The sequence below is a fragment of the Cnephaeus nilssonii genome (assembly GCF_951640355.1).
Source record: "Cnephaeus nilssonii genome assembly, chromosome: 20".
NCBI lineage: Eukaryota > Metazoa > Chordata > Mammalia > Chiroptera > Vespertilionidae > Cnephaeus > Cnephaeus nilssonii.
The window spans coordinates 43756804-43775974 of NC_137091.1; the positions used below are offsets into that span (position 1 = coordinate 43756804).

A 19171-nucleotide genomic window follows, 5' to 3' on the forward strand; every position below is an offset into this window, starting at 1 on the left:
CCATTTGGGGACGGCCCCTCCCCGGCCCACCACCCACAGCCCCTCCCCACGGCCGGCTGGCCTCCAATCAGCCTTCCCACCCCAATCGGGTGCGGGGCCTGCCCGCCAATCGCCCATGGCCCCTCCCCAGCTGGCCCAGCCCTGATTGGCTGATCACCATCTCCTCCTCCCGACAGGCCCAGCCCCGATCCACCGATTGGGTCCGGGCTGGCTGGACCCCACCTGTGCATGAATTCATGCACTGGGCCTCTAGTGTGATATAATCCAAACAAGATCTGTATACGGTACGCAAGAGTATGAGCCCAGTTGGTAGATGGAGACACCAAGGCCTAAAAAAGTGAAGCAACTTGTCTGATGTCTCACAGCTGGTGATGGTGGGTGGGGATTCAAATCCCAGGTGCTCTGACTCCGAAGTGCTGTAACCACTATGCCAAGCCTCCGTTCTGATGTCCCCGGAAGTAGAGTTTTGAAGCGTGATGGGCTCAAGCCTGACCCCTAGTGGATCCCCCAAGAAAAGCATGTGAGAGTTCCTTTTCTTCCACACCCTCCTAGACAGCACTTACCTTCTTATTGCTTGTTAGAGAGAGAGCGGAGGGGAGAGAGAGAGAAACATCAGTGAGAGAGAAACATCATCGACGGGCTGCCTCCTGCACGCCACCTACTGGGAATCGAGCCAGCAACCGGGGCATGCGTCCTGACCTCCTGGTTCATAGGTCGACGCTCACTGAGCCACGTCGGTCGGGCAGAGCATCTGCAGATGTTGCCATGGGGTCAATCCTGGGATGACTGTACTGTATGATTCAAACTCCAGGACATTCTGGAAAAGGAGAACCCTGCCCTTCTGAAGAGGAGTGCTGGGAGGTCAGTGAAGGGGTGGGGTGGGTGGGGATAGTTAGAAGAGCATGGACTAGAGGTGGCTGCGTGGGAAGCATCCCTTCTGAAGGAGAAAAGAGCACAACGAAGAGAAAGATCGCCTCTGGAGGCTGGCTGGGAGGAGAAAAGGACGGAGACGCTGTAGGATATCACAAAATAAAACCAAAAAACTGGGGGCGGGGGGGGGGGGGGGGGAAATCCTTGAAATAAACTGCCCTTCACTACCTGGACGGCAGAGGGCGCACTCGAGCTAGGAATCTTACTAACTACTCCACACCGCCGACCCGGGCTGTCAAATTCGTGGACCCGCTCAGAGCAACGAGACACTGGAGTTCCCTCCCCCGTGCCCAGGTTCAGCTTTCACCCTGTAAACAAGTTTCCTTTTCACTGTTCATTGAGTGCCGCGCGTGGTGCTTTTTGTTGGTGGTTTTGCTGTTTAACACGTGGTGCTGGCGTGCAAGCTGGCATCCCAGGTGTGTCTGTCACATGCAGGAAACCCCATGAGGGAGCTTTGTGCGGCACCAGGGACAGTGCGTTGGCTGTGAGTTCAGTGTCAAAGAGTCAGTAACATACACTAACTGGATAAATACATGTCTAGTCGGGTCGTGTACTGAGCAGCTGGTACAAACGTGCGAACGCCGCCGGCCCAGCCCTGATCCACCGATCACCATCTCCTCCTCCCATCGGCCACGGTTCAGGGCTCACTCGTTCAGTGTTCACAGCCACTGTGTAGAAACACAACGGCCACACATAATAACAATACATGGGTTCCCTTATTCCCTATGCACAAAGAGCCACAAAGCGGCTATCCTCCTTGTTTTATTTTATTTATTTACTAGAGGTCCGGTGCACGAAAATTTGTGCAAGAGTATGCCTTCCTTCTCCCTGGCTGCCAGCACCGGCTTCCCTCCGGCCCTCAGGACCCGGGCTTCCCTCCTCCGGCCCCCAGCAGACACCCGGGACCCGGCTGGCTTCCCTCTGGCCCCTGCTTCGTCAGGAAGGATGTCCGGAATGACGTCCAGAAAACGCCTGATCTAATGAGCATATTGCCCTTTTATTATTATAGATGTTTAATATTTTTTAAAATTGATTCCAGAGAAGAAGGGAGAGGGAGAGAGAGATAGAAACATCAATAATGAGAGAGAATCATGGATCGGCTGCCTCCTGCACACCCCCCACTGGGGATCGAGCCTGCAACCCCGGGCATGTGCCCTGACCTGGAATCCAACTGTGACCTCCTGGTTCATAGGTCAACGCTCCACCACTGAGCCACGCCGGCTGAGCTGTTTAGCTTTGTTTTTTAAGTAAATATTTTAAATATTATTTTTCCATCACCATGTATCCCCTCTAGGCCCTCTTCTACCTCCCCCCACCACTGCCCCCCTGGTTCGCTGTGTGCTTTTATTGCCGGTTTATATTGTAACAGTCTCATAGCCATGTACCTCTTTGAAAATTAGTTCATCCACCTGAGTCATCGTTTCTGCAAATGGTGACAATGTTTACCTCAAGGGGCTGTTACCAAGATCAGCAGTAATGCAGGTATCACATCATCTGTTTTCGTTGTTAATACACAGTGATTGTGGAGACGTAAAGCTTGCTGGCTTCCTGGAAACGCGGACTCCCCACCAGGTAACCGGCTCCCTTTGGCCTCGTTGCCCAGCGCACATGGTTCGCCTCTGAGCTGCTTGGTCCTCGGTGGGCACTGCACACGGCACGCGTGTTCCCACCTCAGGTCCCGCCTCAGTTACCATTGTTCCTGTTTTAAAAAGAATTCTTGCCCCAGCTGCTTTGGCTCAGTGGATAGAGCGTCCGCCTGCGGACTGAAGGGTCCTGGGTTCAATTCCGGTCAAGGGCATGTGCCCGGGTTGCAGACTCGATCCCCAGTAGGGGGCGCGCAGGAGGCAGCCGATCAATGATTCTCTTTCATAATCTCTCTCTCTCTCCCTCTCCCTTCCTCTCTGAAGTCAATAAAAATGTATTTTTACAGTCCTGGCTGGTTTGGCTCAGTGGATAGAGCGTCAGCCTGCGGACTGAAGGGTCCCGGGTTCGATTCCAGTCAAGGGCATGTACCTTGGTTGCGGGCACATCCCCAGTAAGGGGTGTGCAGGAGGCAGCTGATTGATGTTTCTAACTCTCTATCCCTCTCCCTTCCTCTCTGTAAAAAATCAATAAAAAATATATTTTAAAAAAATGTAGCCGAAACCGGTTTGGCTCAGTAGATAGAGCGTCGGCCTGCGGACTGAAAGGTCCCAGGTTCGATTCCGGTCAAGGGCATGTACCTTGGTTGCGGGCACAACCCCAGTAGGGGGTGTGCAGGAGGCAGCTGATCGATGTTTCTCTCTCATCGATGTTTCTAACTCTCTATCCCTCTCCCTTCCTCTCTGTAAAAAATCAATAAAAAATATATTTTTAAAAAAATGTATTTTTACAAAAAAGAATTCTTAATTCGGGCGATGCGTTTTGTAATAGCCTTTATTTGGGGGAGCAGTTTTAGATTCACAACAACATTGAGCCACATACACCGCGTTCTCGCGGACTCCCTGACCCCACCCGTTAGCACACCTTCCCCACGATCAACACCCCGCCCCCCCACACACACACACACACACACCAGGCTGGGGCATGTGTGACCACCCATGACCTTCCCACCTCACCATCACCCCCGGCCCATGCACTTGGTTAAGGGCCTCATTCGACACCGTTAGCAAGGAGAAGCGCCGAGGTTAGGGTACAGGTTCCCATGCAAAAGCCCAGCACCAGCATCAAAACCCCAAGTGATTTACAGCCGGGTCACCTTCCTACCCCCCTCCCCCAGCACACAGGCAGGCTCGCTCCCCGGAGGATGCGGGCGCTCATCCGCAGAACTTCCAGACCCTCTCCTTGTTGTAGTTCTGGGTCAGGGAGCACCATTTCCTCCCAAACGCGTCCGCGTCGTCAGTGCAGCCCCAGTAGATGGTGCGTCTGTACCAGAAGGGAAACACGCATTTGGCCAAGTCTGCGGAGAAGAAGGAAGCCGTGGGGGTAAGAAGCCTTCCTTTCCGGTGCCTCCTCTTCATCCTAACGCCCACTCTTCTCTCTCCCACCACACACACACACACACACACACACACACGGCAGCAGTCTTGGTGGCGGGCTGAGGTTCTGCTGCCGCTGGGTGTATCTGAATGCGCTGGAAGCTCCCATCTATCTTTGGTGCCATGTGGTTTTCGCACCATCAGAGACCTGCACACAACTGGTTTTCACAACGTGATGGACTGTGCGTTCCATTTTTTGTTTTTGTTTTGTTTTGTTAATCCTCACCCAAGGTTATTTCCCCAATGGTTTTTTAGAAAGAGTGGAAGGGAGGGGGGAAGGGGAGAGAGAGAGAGAGAGAGAGAGAGAGAGAGAGAGAGAGAGAGAGAGGAACGTTGATGTGAGAGAGACACATCAACAGGTCGCCTCCCACAGGTGTCCCAATCAGGGCCGGGCATGGAACCTACAACCCAAGTTCGTGCCCTTAACTGGAGTCGAACCCGCAACCCTTCAGTCCACAGGCCAACGCTCCCACCCCTGAGCCACGCGGCTCCTAGGACTGTGCATTCCATGTTTAGAGCCCGGTGCAGGTCTCGGGGAACCTCAGCGCCGGGCCCACGATGCCCCCCCGCCCCCCCCCAGGTCTCCACCTTCGCCTGGGCACGCACTCACCTTCATCCGAGCAGTACTTCCAGTAGCCTTCGAAGTTCTGCGTCAAGGAGCACCACTTGTGCTTGGCCTTGAACTTGACGCAGTCGTAGAACACGCCGTTCTTGTAGTGGAACGGGAAGAAGCACTTGCCATCTGGGGGAACACACGCGCTGCCTCCGTCTCTGGGCGGCGGGCGGAGACCTGCCACGCGCCTCTCCTCCGAAGGCTGGTTCCGCCCCGAACGGAGCCCGGCCTGCATTCTGCTGAGGCTCACCCGCTCACCGTAGCGGGGCTGCTGGGCCTCGCTCCCCACCAAGGGCTCGCTTTATACACTCACGCCTGCCCCGCTTTTCCCATCGCATCCACGGCCGTGACATTTTGCTTAGCACCCGGCCCCAGTTCCAGAAACTGACCCCAAGCTTAGACACATCCATGTGGCCATGTATCTAGTAAACCATGTCACTTCTGTCTCCTTTCTTCACCCTCTTCCACCTTCGCCCACCCCCATGTACACACACTCGTGCGCACAGACACACAAAATGTAGATAGGCTGGCCTGTATCTTTCCACACTTTCCCCATGCCCATATGGATGTCTTAATCTACCCACCTATCTCTATATATATATAAAAGCCTAAGCATCCGTTACGACTGAATGACCAGAATGACCGGAACGACCAGTCGACCGGTCGCTATGACACACACTGACCACCAGGGGACAGACGCTCAACGCAGGAGCTGCCCCCTGGTGGTCAGTGCGCTCCCACAGGGGGAGCGCCGCTCAGCCAGAAGCCGGGCTCACAGCTGGTGAGCGCAGCTGCAGCAGCAGGAGCCTCTCCCGCCTCCGCAGTAGTGCTTCCGAGCAGCAGCGGCAGGCACAGCGGGCAGGGATGAGTGCGAGCAGAGATTTTTGTTTTCTCCTTAAATGAATCATACTTTATTTCCACAACTTCAGTTTCTAACTTAACATATCATAGAAACCGTTTTAAACATATCTTTTTAATTTTTGTAGCTGTAACTCCCTTCTAATGCTGGGTCATATACTTGCTCTGGCCAGTGTGGCTCAGTTGGCTGGGCATCATCTCGTACATCAAAGGTCACTGGTTCGATTCCCAGTCAGGGCATATACCCAGGTTTCCAGTTCAATCCCCGGTCAGGGTGCATATGGGAAGCAACTGATCGATGTTTCCCTCTCACATCCATGTTTCTCTCTCTCTCCCTCTCCCTTGCTCGCTCTCTCTCTCTCTCTCTCTCTCTCTCTCTCTCTCAAAAACCAATACAAAACATACAATGCTGGGACATATTCTGTGATCTGGATTTTGCCACAATTCATTCAACACTTCTCCTACTTAGAGTTTCCTTCCATTTGTAAATCAAGCTGCAGCGAACATCTGACGTATGTAAATCCCTCTGTGCTGAAATATTTGGTTCTACAGAATAGAATCCCAAAAGCAAGGTTTAGGCTACAGCGTATGTGAATTTTTAACACTGGTGGGTGCTGGTTTCTTTAAGGACAATAGCAATTTATCTTTCCCATTAGTGTGCTCTTTTACCTGAAGTTTCACCAGCATGAAACATTTATACACTTAAAATTTTTAATTGATTTTAGAGAGAGAAAGAGAAACATCTACGTGAGAGAGAAACATCCATTGGTTGCCTCCCATATGCACTTGGACCAGAGATCAAACCCGCAACCTTTTGATGTATGTGTCAATGCTCCAGCCAACTGAGCCACCCAGCTGTTTGTATTACTACTAGAGGCCCGGTGCACAAAATTCACGCACGGGTAGGGTGCCTAGGCCTGGCCAGTGATCAGGGCTGACTGGGGCCTTCCAGCTGCCAGCCAGGGCCTTCCTTCATTCTGCACTGCCCCCTGTGGTCAGTGCACATCATAGCGAGCGGTCAAACTCCCGGTCAGTTGAATTCCCGAGGAGACAATGTGCATATTAGCCTTTTATTATATAGGATATTACCATGCTATTTACTTTACTACTCGAGGCCCGGTGCACAAATTCGTCCACGGGTGGGGTCCCTCAGGGTGGCCTGTGGAGATCAGGCCCCAGCTCACACACACCCCAGCCTTGTAGCCCTGCAGCCCCGCCTGGCACTGCCCCCTCGCCTGCTCCACCATCCCGCCTGCGGGACTATCGGTCCAGGACGGGCCCCCCCACCCGGCTCCCTCAGCGCCTGGGAGCCAGATGGCAGCCCTGTCCCCCACAGCTGCCACTGGTCGATCAGCGGCGCGATCAGGCCCCTGCTTGCACCTGCCTTGGCCTGGTGCCGCCCGCTCACCTGCTCCACCATCCCGCCATGGTCCCACTCTGGTCAGGGCCCATCAGGGCCAGCAGCGCCTCCCCTGCTGCCAGCTGCCAGCACTGCATGGCCGATGCCTGCCATGTTCTGCGCCGCCCCCTGGTGGTCAGTGCACCTCATAGCGAGCAGTCAAACTCCCGGTGGAACAACTGCCCAAGGGGACAATTTGCACATTAGGGTTTTATTATAGAGGACTAGAGGCCCGGGGCATGAAAACTCATGCACTGGAGTGGGGGCCCCTCAGCCCGGCCTGCCCCCTCTCACAGTCCGGGAGCCCTCAGGGGCGGGAGGCCACCCAGCGATCAGGGGGAGGCGACGCTCCCATCACACCTCTGCTGCTGCCACTGCCAGCAGCAAAAGCCTCGGCTGATCCTGGTTACCTGAGCCTCGGGCCAGCTCTGGGCAGCTGGGGGACTGAGGGGACTGGGGGACTCCAGAGGCAGGTGGGTGGAGTGGCCAGGCCCGCCTGCTGCCCCCTCGGGGCTGAGGGAACTGGGCGTCGCCATCTTGCAACTGTGGGCACCGCCATCTTTGAGGGCGGGGCAGTCAGTTAGCATATTCCCTCCTTATTGGCTGTGGGCACCACCATCTTTGAGGGCGTGTCAGTCAATTAGCATATTCCCTCCTTATTGGCTGTGGGCGCCGCCATCTTTGAGGGCAGGGCAGTCAATTAACATATTCCCTTCTTATTGGCTGTGGGCGCCGCCATCTTTGAGGGCAGGGCAGTCAGTTAGCATATTCCCTCCTTATTGGCTGTGGGTGCTGCCATCTTTGCTATGGTGTGAGGGTCAATTAGCATATTCCCTCTTTATTAGATAGGCTATTTTATGGCTTGTTTAAATATCTGATAACACAGGTGCTTCTCCACCAGCACTACTTTTGTTCATGATTTTTAAGTCTGTTTACAAGTACTTACATTACATTTTGTGAAAGGAGAAAAAAGAATTTGTTGTTGTTGTTAATCCTCACCTGAGGATATTTTTTGATTTTATATTTTTTTTAGGGAGAGTGAAAAGGAGGGAGAGAAGGGGTGAGATAGAGAAACATCTGGAACCAGTGACCCTTCAGTGGGCAGGCCAACGCTCTAACCACTGACCCACACCAGCCAGGGCCTTAGTAAACATTTTATGATCAACTTACCTTTCATTTCTGGAAAGTAAGGCATAGCTTCTGAAAAATAAAATTTGAAGCTGATGTTTATTTCACTGTTATGTCTTCCAACCAAGAACATGGCGAGAGAGTCTGTCTTTTAGAATTGCTTTATGTTCTTCAGTATGATGTTATCATTTACTTCCCCTAAGTCCTGCACATTTCTTGCCAATTTAACTCCACAGCGGTTTTTGTCATTGATGTAAAATGGAACGCTTCCTTTTCCACCAAAGTGCAGTAAGCTCTTACCAGCAAAGAAACTATTGACTGTGTATGTTTGTCTTATATCCAGCCACATAGCCAAATTCTTCTGTTAAAACTCGTCCTCTTTCCCAGTGTTCCTAGGGATTTTTAAGTTTACAATCATAAAATAATGTTGCCCATAATTTTCTGTAGGCTTCCAGGTTATTTCCTTTTTGCAATATCACCTACGTCAGTTAGAACACCCCATTCCCCCCCCCCCAATAATGTTAACTAGCACTGGTCAAAGTAGACACCACTGACCTCTGTACGTCCCTGGTCTTTGTTGGAATGACATTCAGGTTAAGAATGTTCATTTTTAGCATGGTTAATAATAGCACAAGAAATAGAAATCAATCCAAAAATATTCATCACTAAGGGAATGTTAAAGTAAAATATAGCTTAATAACGTCATACAGGCAAAGAGGAGATATGAAATAGGCATGGAAAATGTTGGACTTCATCTGCAGGTGACAAAAGGCATCTCCTATTTCGTTATGTTCTAGAGGACTATTTCTGCAAAGTGAAAATCACATTATAAGGTTGTATATAGTGAAATATTCGATCCCTTGAAAATATTAACAGTAAAACTTATTGCTCTCTTCTTTTTCCTGAATGATTTTTAACATAGCATGTACCTTTGTTAATATTCAAGTACATAAAGTAGCCGTTTTCCATGAAACGTATGATTTCTTACCAGGAAAAGAAATGTAGTATTCAACAACTCCACATTTTACTGCGAGATAGCAAAAGAAACTGTAATAAGAGAGTTTTGAGCCACTTACCTGCGGTTGGCGAATAATCTGAAAGACACAATTTAAACAAATATTTATTTCACTAGATTTAGCCTTTGAAATAAAATAAATTTTACCAAATTATATCCTAGTAATAATCACATTTTATTTTGTTTTTTTAAAAATATATTTTATTGAGTTTTTACAGAGAGGAAGAGAGAGGGATAGAGAGCTAGAAACATCGATGAGAGAGCAACATCGATCAACTGCCTCCTGCACACCCCCCACAGGGGATGTGCCCGCAACCAAGGCACATGCCCTTGACCAGAATCGAACCTGGGACCCCTGAGTCCGCAGGCCGACGCTCTATCCACTGAGCCAAACCGGTCCCGGCAGTAATAATCATATTTTAAAGGTGATGCGCATATGGGAGGTGACCAGCGGCTGTTTCTCTCTCCTCCCTCTCCCGTTTTCTCTCATTAAAATCAATGAAAACATATCCTCAGGCGAGGATTATAGAAAGAAAGGGAAAGAAAGGAAATACGCTCTCGGAATCTTAAGCCGAATCCCAGTTGTCACTAGCTAGCTGAGCGGCTTCGGGAACAGGACTCAGCCCCTCTGTGCCCCGGATTCTCTCCTATTAAACAAGGACCACGGAGTTACCTGCCTGGGGGGTTATTAGGAGGAACAGATGCATCGTGCATCTAAACTCCGTAGAATAGCGTCTGGAACAAAGGAAGCCCTTAACAACTGAGAGCTGCTATTGTTCCCGACAAGCTATGACCATTGAACTGTCCGCAGCGGCATCCCCACTCCATCGCCATCGCCATCACTTCATCACCGCTGTCTGTCATTGCTCAGATTCAGGCTCGTCTTCGGGGAGGGCTTCGTGGTGTTTCTGATATGGAACACGATGTTTTGGGGTTTTTTTTGTGTGTGTTTTTGGTGTTTTTTTTTCCATTTTTGTCACCCTTCTCACTCCCACCTGAATTCTACTATTAGAGATCCATGCCTTTGGCGCTGTCGCTGTCCAAATGGAAATCCCTTCCTCGAGGAAAGAAAAATGAAGACGAGACCCCTGGGGTACAAGGGGAGCAAACGCACGGAGCCTCTCCTCTGTGCCGGGCACTACGCTGGACGCATCAGACCGATGTGAGACAAGCGTTCTTTCCACCGTCGTACAGACAAGAGCACCACCATCCCAAAGGGGCCACGGAGCTCCGTGATGCTACTGAGTGGGTCGGGCCGTTGAATTCGAGTCCCTCGGGGAGGAGACAAGTATCACCTGATATCACTCCTATGTGGAATCTAATGAACAAAATAAACCGACGAACAAAACAGATCCAGAGACACAGAAGCACAGAACAGACTGCGGAATCTCAGAGGGGAGGCGGGGGTGGGAAGAGATAAACCAAATAACTCATGTGCATGTATGCATAACCCATGGACACAGACAATAGTGTGGTGAAGGCCTGTGAGGGGAGGGCGGGGGGGTGGGGAGGGAGTCAGTGGGGGAAAAGGGGACATCTGTAATACTTTCAAAAAACTTTCAACAATAAAGATAAATAGAGAGAGAGAGAGAGAGAGAGAGAGAGAGAGAGAGAGAGAGAGAGAGAGAGACAAGGATCGGTTGCCTCCCATATACACAGAAACCTAGGTATGCGCCCTGACTTGGAATGGAACCTGCAACCTTTTGGTGGGTGGGACGACGCTCCAACCAGCTGAGCCGCCGGGCCAGGGCACTAAGACAGTTCAGACAGAGATAAGATGCGGGAACATATGACATGATATTTCAGGAGGCCAGACAGTAACACGGAAGAGATTTAGGGCCATCTTCACCAGTTCTTTCACTTCTACGGGTATTTTTTTTTAATGTACATACAGAAGTGATGTCCCATAAAAAAGTGTTTGTCTAAGTCAAAAACTGTTCTTTTTCAATAAGCATAAAGTAAAACTTCCAGCTGATAAGCAAGCAGTGATCACGGCTCACTGAGGACCATCTTTTCTTTTTTTCTGGGTTTTCTTTTTAGACCTTTATCAAACCCCCGTGTTTGATTTCTTTTTCTGCAAAGATGGCCTGGAAATATTTAAAGTCATGCATGCGCCCTCACCAGTTTGGCTGAGTGGACAGAGCGTCAGCCTGCGGACTGAAGGGTCCCGGGTTTGATTCCTGTCCAGGGCACATGCCCCGGTTGCGGGCTCGATCCCCAGTAGGGGGCGTGCAGGAGGCAGCCGATCAGTGATTCTCTCATCATGGATGTTTCTATCCCTCTCTCCCTCTCCCTTCCTCTCTGAAATCAATAAAAATATCTTTTTAAAAAATTATAAAGTCGTGCATGCAAGATCCTGGTCCCTTGCCATCCCATAAAAGAATGGCTTTCGCGGCTCTGGGTGACCCTCGCCACATTCGTGGGAAATGCATCCACCACGAAGTCTCTCCCTCTGCTTTGTCTCTCCCTCTCCCTCTGTCATTGTTGAAGGTGACATGGTTTGGTAGAGGAACAAGACAGGCGTCCCAAAACTTCGTTTCCTTCCAAAACCTCTACAGGAGGCACTTAACACAGACTGGGACGGAGGGAGACACCCCGCCCTCAGGGTCAGTAGAATTTTCCAGCTGACATCCCCGGTCTTCCGTGTTTATTAGTTGAGCCCCCTTTTATGTTTTGTTTTGTTTTGAAGCCCAGCAGTGGACCATGTCTGTTAACTGGACAATGCGGAGAGCGTCTCTCTCCTTCTCGGAGCACAAGACCTACATAAGGACAAGACTCCGTGGCCAGGCAGGTGTGCCCAGCCCCACACACCGTCCCAAACTCCTCACCTTCGGCGCTGACGGCGCTGAGGAGCCCGCAGGCCCACGCCAGCAGGAGCCCCGCACGCTGTCCCATGCTCCTCCTCTGGCCGGGGCTGGGGCGCCCAGCTCACCCTCACGGTTTATAGCCACAGCCAGGCCTCCTCCTGGTCCCTCCTCCATCTTCCTCCCACTCCCCCCTTTCTCCTCCTCCCCCTCTCCCTGGCTCCATTGTCCCAGCTCCTCCTTCTCCCCTCCCCTTCCTACTTCTCATCTCCTTCCTTCTCCCTCTCCTCCTCCATCTCCATCTCCTCCTCCTCTCTCTCTCTCTCCCGCCCTTCTGTCTCTGCTCTCTCCCCTTCTCCCTCCCCTCCTCCATCTCTCTTCCCTGCCCCTCCTCCTCCTTCTTCCTCCTCTTTCTTCTCCTTTTTCACCTTCCCTCCCTCCCTCTCTCTGCCCCAGAGCCAGACACCTACTCTGCATAAGAAGAAATACAGAGAGAGAAAAAAATACTTAAGATAATTGGCACTAAATAGAGACAAGAGTGTCACCGCAATAAATTCAATAAAAAGAAAATAAATAAATATAGACGAGGATTTGAAGAGTCCGGATGAGGAATTTCAGGTTGTTGCCAAGACAACGATCTTCAAGGATCACAGCAGCCACAGGCATGTCTGTGTCTTAGACCCAATCGGTGTCTGGAAGCCGGGGCGGAAGTCCCTGAGAGGCTGGGGAGGCTTGGGAGGCTCGGGGAGGCTGTGGGAGAACGGAGCCTCAGTGCAAGAACCCTGTGCCGCGGCCACGCTTGGCGATTCGCCTCAAAGGCCGCAGGGCCTTGCAGTTCTCAGGAGTAAGTGAAGCCAGATGTATAGTCACCGACATTTCCCAACTCTGAAAGTAAGACTAATTGCAAATTCTGAAACACACTGTCTTGTATTATTTTTTAAAATATATTTTATTGATTTTTTTGTACAGAGAGGAAGAGAGAGGGATAGAGAGTTAGAAGCATCGATGAGAGAGAAACATCCATCAGCTGCCTCCTGCACGCCCCCTACTGGGGATGTGCCCGCAACCAAGGTACATGCCCTTTGACCGGAATCGAACCTGGGACCTTTCAATCTGCAGGCCGACGCTCTATCCACTGAGCCAAACCGGTTAGGGCTGTCTGGTATTGTTTTTTTTAATATGCTTTCATTGATTTTAGAGAGGGAGCAGGAGAGAGAAACATCAGTTGGTTGCCTCCCATACATAGCCCAACTGGGGATGGAGCCCACAACTAGGGCACGTGTCCCAGCCAGGAGTCGAACCGGCGGCGACCTTCTGATGGACGGGATGATGCTCAGCCAACTGAGCCACATTGGCCAAGGCCACTGACGTAATTTCTACATCTAAAGTTTATAAGATTCCCTTGCCGGTGGATCTAAAATGCAGACTCAGATTTAAAGGAGAATGTGAACATAATGAAATGAATTTAAAACCTGACTTGCTAGCACTGCTGAGGTTATGCGTATTAAAAATGAAAACAGCCTCAGTAATCTCAAAGAACATTGGTCAAAGCATTTGGGGACTCCAGGAAAGATACTGAGAGAGGCCATTGGACTGTCTGACCAAAAGTCCAGGTCACAGTCGGGGTGGCTCAGTGGTTGAGTGTCAACCCATGAACCAGGAGGCCACGGTTCAATTCCCCATTGGGCACATGCCCAGGTTGTGGACTCGATTCTCCAGTAGGGGGCGGGCAGGAGGCAGCTGATCGATGATTTTCATCATTAATGCTTCTATCACTCTCTCTTCCTCTTTCTGAAATCCGGGAGTGGCGGAGGGTGGGTTGGTTAATGCGGGGGGAGAGGAGGGGAGAGACACGTAAGAGAGACATTGCCCTGCCGGTGGTTGAGCTTTAACCTGTGAACCAGGAGGTCACAGTTCAATTCCCAGTCAGGGCACATGCCCTGTGTGGGGCATGCAGGAGGCAGCCAATCAATGATCCTCTCTCATCATTGATGTTTCTATCTGCCCCTCCCTCTCCCTTCCTCTCTAAAAATCAATAAAAATATATTTTAAAAAATAATAAATAAAATAAAATGAGGCCCCCTACTACACTGTTTCAAGCTCCACTGTCCCCGCCCATTGGCTGGATGGCTTTTGGCAAGTCCCTCCACACATCTGTGCCTCAGTTCCCCCTTCTGCAAACCGAGGAGGCCTGCTTGGGATCTGGGGCGCCCCTGGGTGAGTGTCTGCGCGCCCAACCTCTGATGCCAGGGGAGGGCCTGTGGGCGGTGGACGAGCTTTGCAGAGGGTGGAACAGAGTTCCCACACCAGGCGAGAGCAGGCGCTCTGGTTCCCGGGGCTCTCGTCTCTCGTCACTCAGCTGATCCCCATTCTCTTCCTCGTGGCTGTCGCTGGAGGAGTCCTTTCCCCTCCGCTCATTACTATTCTTGCCCACGGCTCCAGCCCCCGCACAAGCCCATTCGTATGCACATGATTGAACCTTATGGGCCTGATGAATATGCATGCGCGCAGGTCGGGGCCTCGTTCACCACCACCGGGCCATCCCGTCCACAAGGGCCCCCTTGTGACCAGTCACTCAAAACGTCCCCCGGGGCCATCGCTCATCGGGCACATAGGCTGGGGCCAGCGCAGGAGGGCCAGCCCCCAGAGAGCCCAGAGACCGTGGGAGCAGAACCCTAACGCGGGCCAAGAAGGACGCTCTCAAAGGTACAACTCAACTAGGAACCTGGGGGTGGGTGAGCAGCGAGGCCTGCGCCCCCACAGCAAGGAAGGGGGGTCCGGGGCTGCCTGTCCACTAGGGGAATGTCACGGGCGCCCCCTGGGCCACTGGGCGGTTTCTAGTGGCCCCCTCCTTTCTGGAAAGTCATGGGGAACAGGGGCCATTCATTTCAATGACGTGTGTGGGTGAATCATGGTATCCCACATCTGACCGTTTCAACATGCAATCGACACAAAAAATGATGGAGACGTTCACATTCTTTTTTCATCCTCCATCTTCAGAACCCAATGAGTGTTTTACGCCTGTTTAACCCAAGGACAGCTGGAGCTCACGTTTTAGGGCCTGGAGAGCCACGGCGGCCGGCGGCTGGCGGCCGTCACAGGGCACGGGCCTCCGGAGCTCTGGGAAGGAAGGGCCGAGAAGGTGGAAGGCGGCCTCGGGGCAGACGGGTCCTTTCTCTGTTAAGAAACTTGAAGGAGCGGGAGTCTGCCTGTCTCCTAAGGTTGGGGAAAGAGGTGGGAGAAAAGGGAACTAGGCCGGACAAATGGCCTGTGAACTTCTTCGTGGTTCGGAGCCGTGGCACCCACCCTCTAAGGCAGCAACCTTCCTTATCTCGCGGCACGGGAACTGTTACTAAAATTCTGCGGCACACCGAAAAATATATTACATATTTTTTGCCGACCTGACCAAAAAATAGGTATCATTTTGACTCATTTACACTGAACCGCTACTGTTGTGTTGGCTGTTGTCATTTTTTTTAAAATTTATTTTTAATATATTTTATTGATTTTTTTTTTTTTACAGAGAGGAAGGGAGAGGGATAGAGTTAGAAACATCGATGAGAGAGAAACATCCATCAGCTGCCTCCTGCACACTCCCTACTGGGGATGTACCTGCAACCAAGGTACATGCCCTTGACCGGAATCAAACCTGGGACCCTGAACCAAACCGGTCAGGGCTAAAATATTTTTATTATTGATTTCAGAGAGGAAGGGGGAGGGAGAGAGAGATAGAAGCATCAATGATAAGAGACAATCATTGATGAGCTGTCTCCTGCACGCCCACTACTGGGAATCGAGCCCGCAACCCCAGCATGTGCCCTGACCGGGAATCGAACCATGACCTCCTGGTTCATAGGTCGATGCTCAACCACTGGGCCACGCCGGCCGGGCTGTTGTCATTTTCTCATTTGGCAATCTAAGGGGAAGGGGGCCCGAGCCCCTGACTGAGTAGCCAGGTACTGCGTGTTTTGAAACTCTTGCAGCTGAAAGTCGCGGCTCTGAGGTAAGGCCCAGGCTTGCTGTTCTGTGAAGGAGAAAGCCGAGACACAGAGACCTTCCCCAGGTCCTGCCGCAGCTCCCTCCAAAGGCAGCCCAGATACATGCATACGAGTGTGTGTGCATGTAGGTGTGTGTGCACATGTGTGTGCACATGTATGTGCACATGTGTGTATGCGGGGCTCTTACTCTGAGGTTTGGTTCCAAACGTGGAGCCATTTGCTGCTGAGGAGCAGGACTCAGTATTTGGTCTTTTTTTCTTTCTTTCTTTTTTTTATTATTCTGTTGTTGTTCATCCTCACCTGAGGATATGCTTCCATTGATTTTTAGAGAGAGTGGAAGGGAGGAGGGACAGAGAGAGAGAAACATGGATGTGACAGAGACACATCAGTTGGTTGCCTCCTGCATGTCCCCTGACTGGAGCTGGGGATGGAGCCTGCAACCCAGGTACATGCCCTTGACTGGAATTGAACCCGGGAACCTTCAGTCTGCAGGCTGACGCTCTAGCCACTGAGCTAAACCAGCTAGGGCTCTTTCTCTCTCTCTCTCTCTCTCTCTCTCTCTCTCTCTCTCTCTCTCTTTCTCTCTCTCTCTTTAATGAATCACCTTCTTCCTTTCAGCGCCTGTACTTTTATTTTTTGTAATGTTTTTATTGATTTCAGAGAGGAAGGGAGAGGGAGAGAGAGATAGAAACATCAATGATGAGAGAGAATCATGGATCGGCTGCCTCCTGCACGCCCCCCACTGGGGATTCAGCCTGCAACCCGGGCATGTGCCCTGATGGAGAATTGAACTGTGACCTCCTGGTTCGTGGGTCAACGCTCAACCCCTGAGCCACACCAGCCTGCAGGACTCTGTATTTCGGAGACACACTCCCTCCAGTGACCTTACGCCCATGAGTGCCTGTCCCTCGCACAGTGGCTTCCATAGTCGGATTGTTATCCTCACGTAACAGATGAGAACATTGAAAACCGGAGGTCAGAGAGCTGAAGGGGCCTTCCCAGGGCCGCCCAGGGGCCGAGGTTAATGAACTCACTGAGGTGCAGCTTTAAAGCTGTGGTGAGGCAGGCATGGAAGCGTGAAACTAGGAGGCCAATGGGGGGGAGCAAGGGGCACACCGTGCCTCTCTCCTGTCCATCAGTAGCCCTTAACACCCCCCCCCCCCCGCCCTGCACGCCCTCTGCCGTCTGCAAAGGACTTTTCAGCATCGGTTGTACTTAGAATAAGACCTTGAGGTGGGCTTTATGCTCCCACATTTGATGATCGGGAGACGCACCCAGGTCTGACTGTGGTTTGACTCCAGAGCCGCAGCACCCCTCTCTCTGAGCACCCGGCAACACGGGGCCAGTGGCCGGGTGCCAGCCCCGACGCCCCCACAGCCAGGGACAGAGGGTCCTCCGAGCGTTCGAGCATCCTCAGCCCTAAGGGGAATGTCCCAGGCGTGGGTGTCTGGCTATGAAGGCTCCCTTTACGGTTCAATCACTGTCTTGAACTGCCTCCAGAATATTTTCTATTAATATCCACATCGTGATCCAAGCGGGCTCATTAACATTCCAGAACGTCAGTCCATATCAACTCCTCGCGTTTGCACAAAATCCTTTACAGCACGAAGAAGCGAGCCATGCAGACGGCACGGGCGGTCTGGGTGGGGGGTCGGGGAGGAGCATTGCAGGGCGGAGAGAAGCGCAGGTGCAAAGGCCCTGGGGTCCAGCCAGCTCAGCTTGCACAGGAGACAGTGAAAAGGTTAGTGTAGCTGGGGCCGATCAAGGGAAGGGCCACGGTGTGGACGGTGGATTCTACTATAACTTGACGGGGAGATTAGAATTAGTGATGCCACCGCTCCCCACTCTATCCCTCCAGTGGTTTCCAGCTGCATTGAGAGTATAAAGACGGCTCTCAGGGTCCGGCCCCACCCGCCTCACCAGGCACCTCTCCAGCCTCTTTGCTCATGGCCGCAGACACAGCAGTTCGACTTGTCCCTTGAACACAAACAGCTCTTTCCCGTGCCAATCTCCGCCTGGAGGAGCCCCCCGCCCCCTCCACACACCCCAGCTCCTCTCCTGTCTACCTCATAGTTCTCTTTCTCCAGGCCTCCCTTTACACATCCTTTCCCTTGGCGTCCCAATCAAAAAGTAACTTCGCCCAGTTATTCCTTACCGCAGCCCCGTTCTCAGTCTTCATGGCAATGATCACAGCTAGGGGTTATATGTTTGTCTCTGGCTCATTCACTTCCTGTCCGTGTCCTTCATAGACAGCCCAGTGAAGGCAGGGGCCACGCCCAGCTCACACACCGCTCTATACTCACCCTCGAGCCCTGCACCCCACCTAGTGTAAACGCTCAATAAACACCCTGTGCCTGAATGAGAGCATGAAGACACGCACCAAGAGAGACCCGACCAGCAGCGTGGAGGACTGGGCCGGGCAGAGACTGGACCCAGGGGATCCGGCGGGGAACGTGACAGCACTTTAGGGAGAGATGGTAAAAGCCTGACGTTGGTCCGTAACGGCAGCGGCGGGGAGAGAGGAACGGATGCTAGGGAGAGAGCTATTCAGAAAGTAGAAGCAGCTGGATTTGGGGACTGAGAGAGCATAGGGAGGGGACAAGGGGAGCAACGCGTTACTTTTGGGGTGATAGCTTGGGAGATTGGGAAAAGCACTGTCTTGGTCTTTTCGGGCTGCTGTAGCAGAAATCGGGTAGACCAGGTGGCTTATAAACAACAGACATTTATTTCTCCTGGTTGTGAGGCTGGGAAGTCCAAGGTCTTGGCCCCGGCAGATTCGATGTCTGGCGAGAAGTCACTGTCTCCTTATTGTCCTCACAAGCGATGACGGAGCTCTCTGCGCTCTTTTCTAAGGGCACTAATCCATTGCAGGGGGGCTCCACCCTCGTAACCTAATCATCTCCCAAAGGCTCTACTTCCTAATACCATCATTTTGGGGGTTAGGATGTCAACATATGACTCTTGGGGAGACACAAACATTTAATAGCAAACATAGTACAATGAAATGAAGTAAAGGGGGGGTGGGGCGACCGGTGTGGCTCAATGGTTGAGTTTTGACCTTTGAACCAGGAGGTCATGGTTTGATTCCCAGTCAGGGCACATGCCTGGGTTGCAGGCTCGATCCCCAGTGTGGGGCGTGCAGGAGGCAGCTGATCAATGATTCTCCCTCATCATTGATGTTTCTATCTCTCTCTCTCCCTCTTCCTTCCTCTCTGAAATCAAAAAATATATATTTTTAAAAATAAACTAAGGCCCTAACCGGTTTGGCTCAGTGGATAGAGCATCAGCCTGTGGAGTGAAGGGTCCCAGGTTCGATTCTGGTCAAGGGCATGTACCTTGGTTACGGGCACATCCCCAGTAGAGGGTGTGCAGGAGGCAGCTGATCGATGTTTCTCTCTCATCGATGTTT

At 51.8% G+C, this 19171-nt stretch overlaps 1 protein-coding gene across 1 annotated transcript; it reads right to left on the reverse strand.

Annotated features, from left to right (window-relative positions):
- Positions 1-3725: 3725 nt before the first annotated feature.
- LOC307092539 (binder of sperm protein homolog 1-like) lies at positions 3726-4795 on the reverse strand (the record flags this gene model as incomplete). Its single annotated transcript, XM_079759808.1, has 2 exons — positions 3726-3868; positions 4558-4795. The coding sequence occupies 2 exons, from the start codon at positions 4793-4795 to the stop codon at positions 3726-3728; spliced, it is 381 nt and encodes a 126-aa protein (XP_079615934.1).
- Between the last annotated feature and the right edge of the window lie 14376 nt (positions 4796-19171).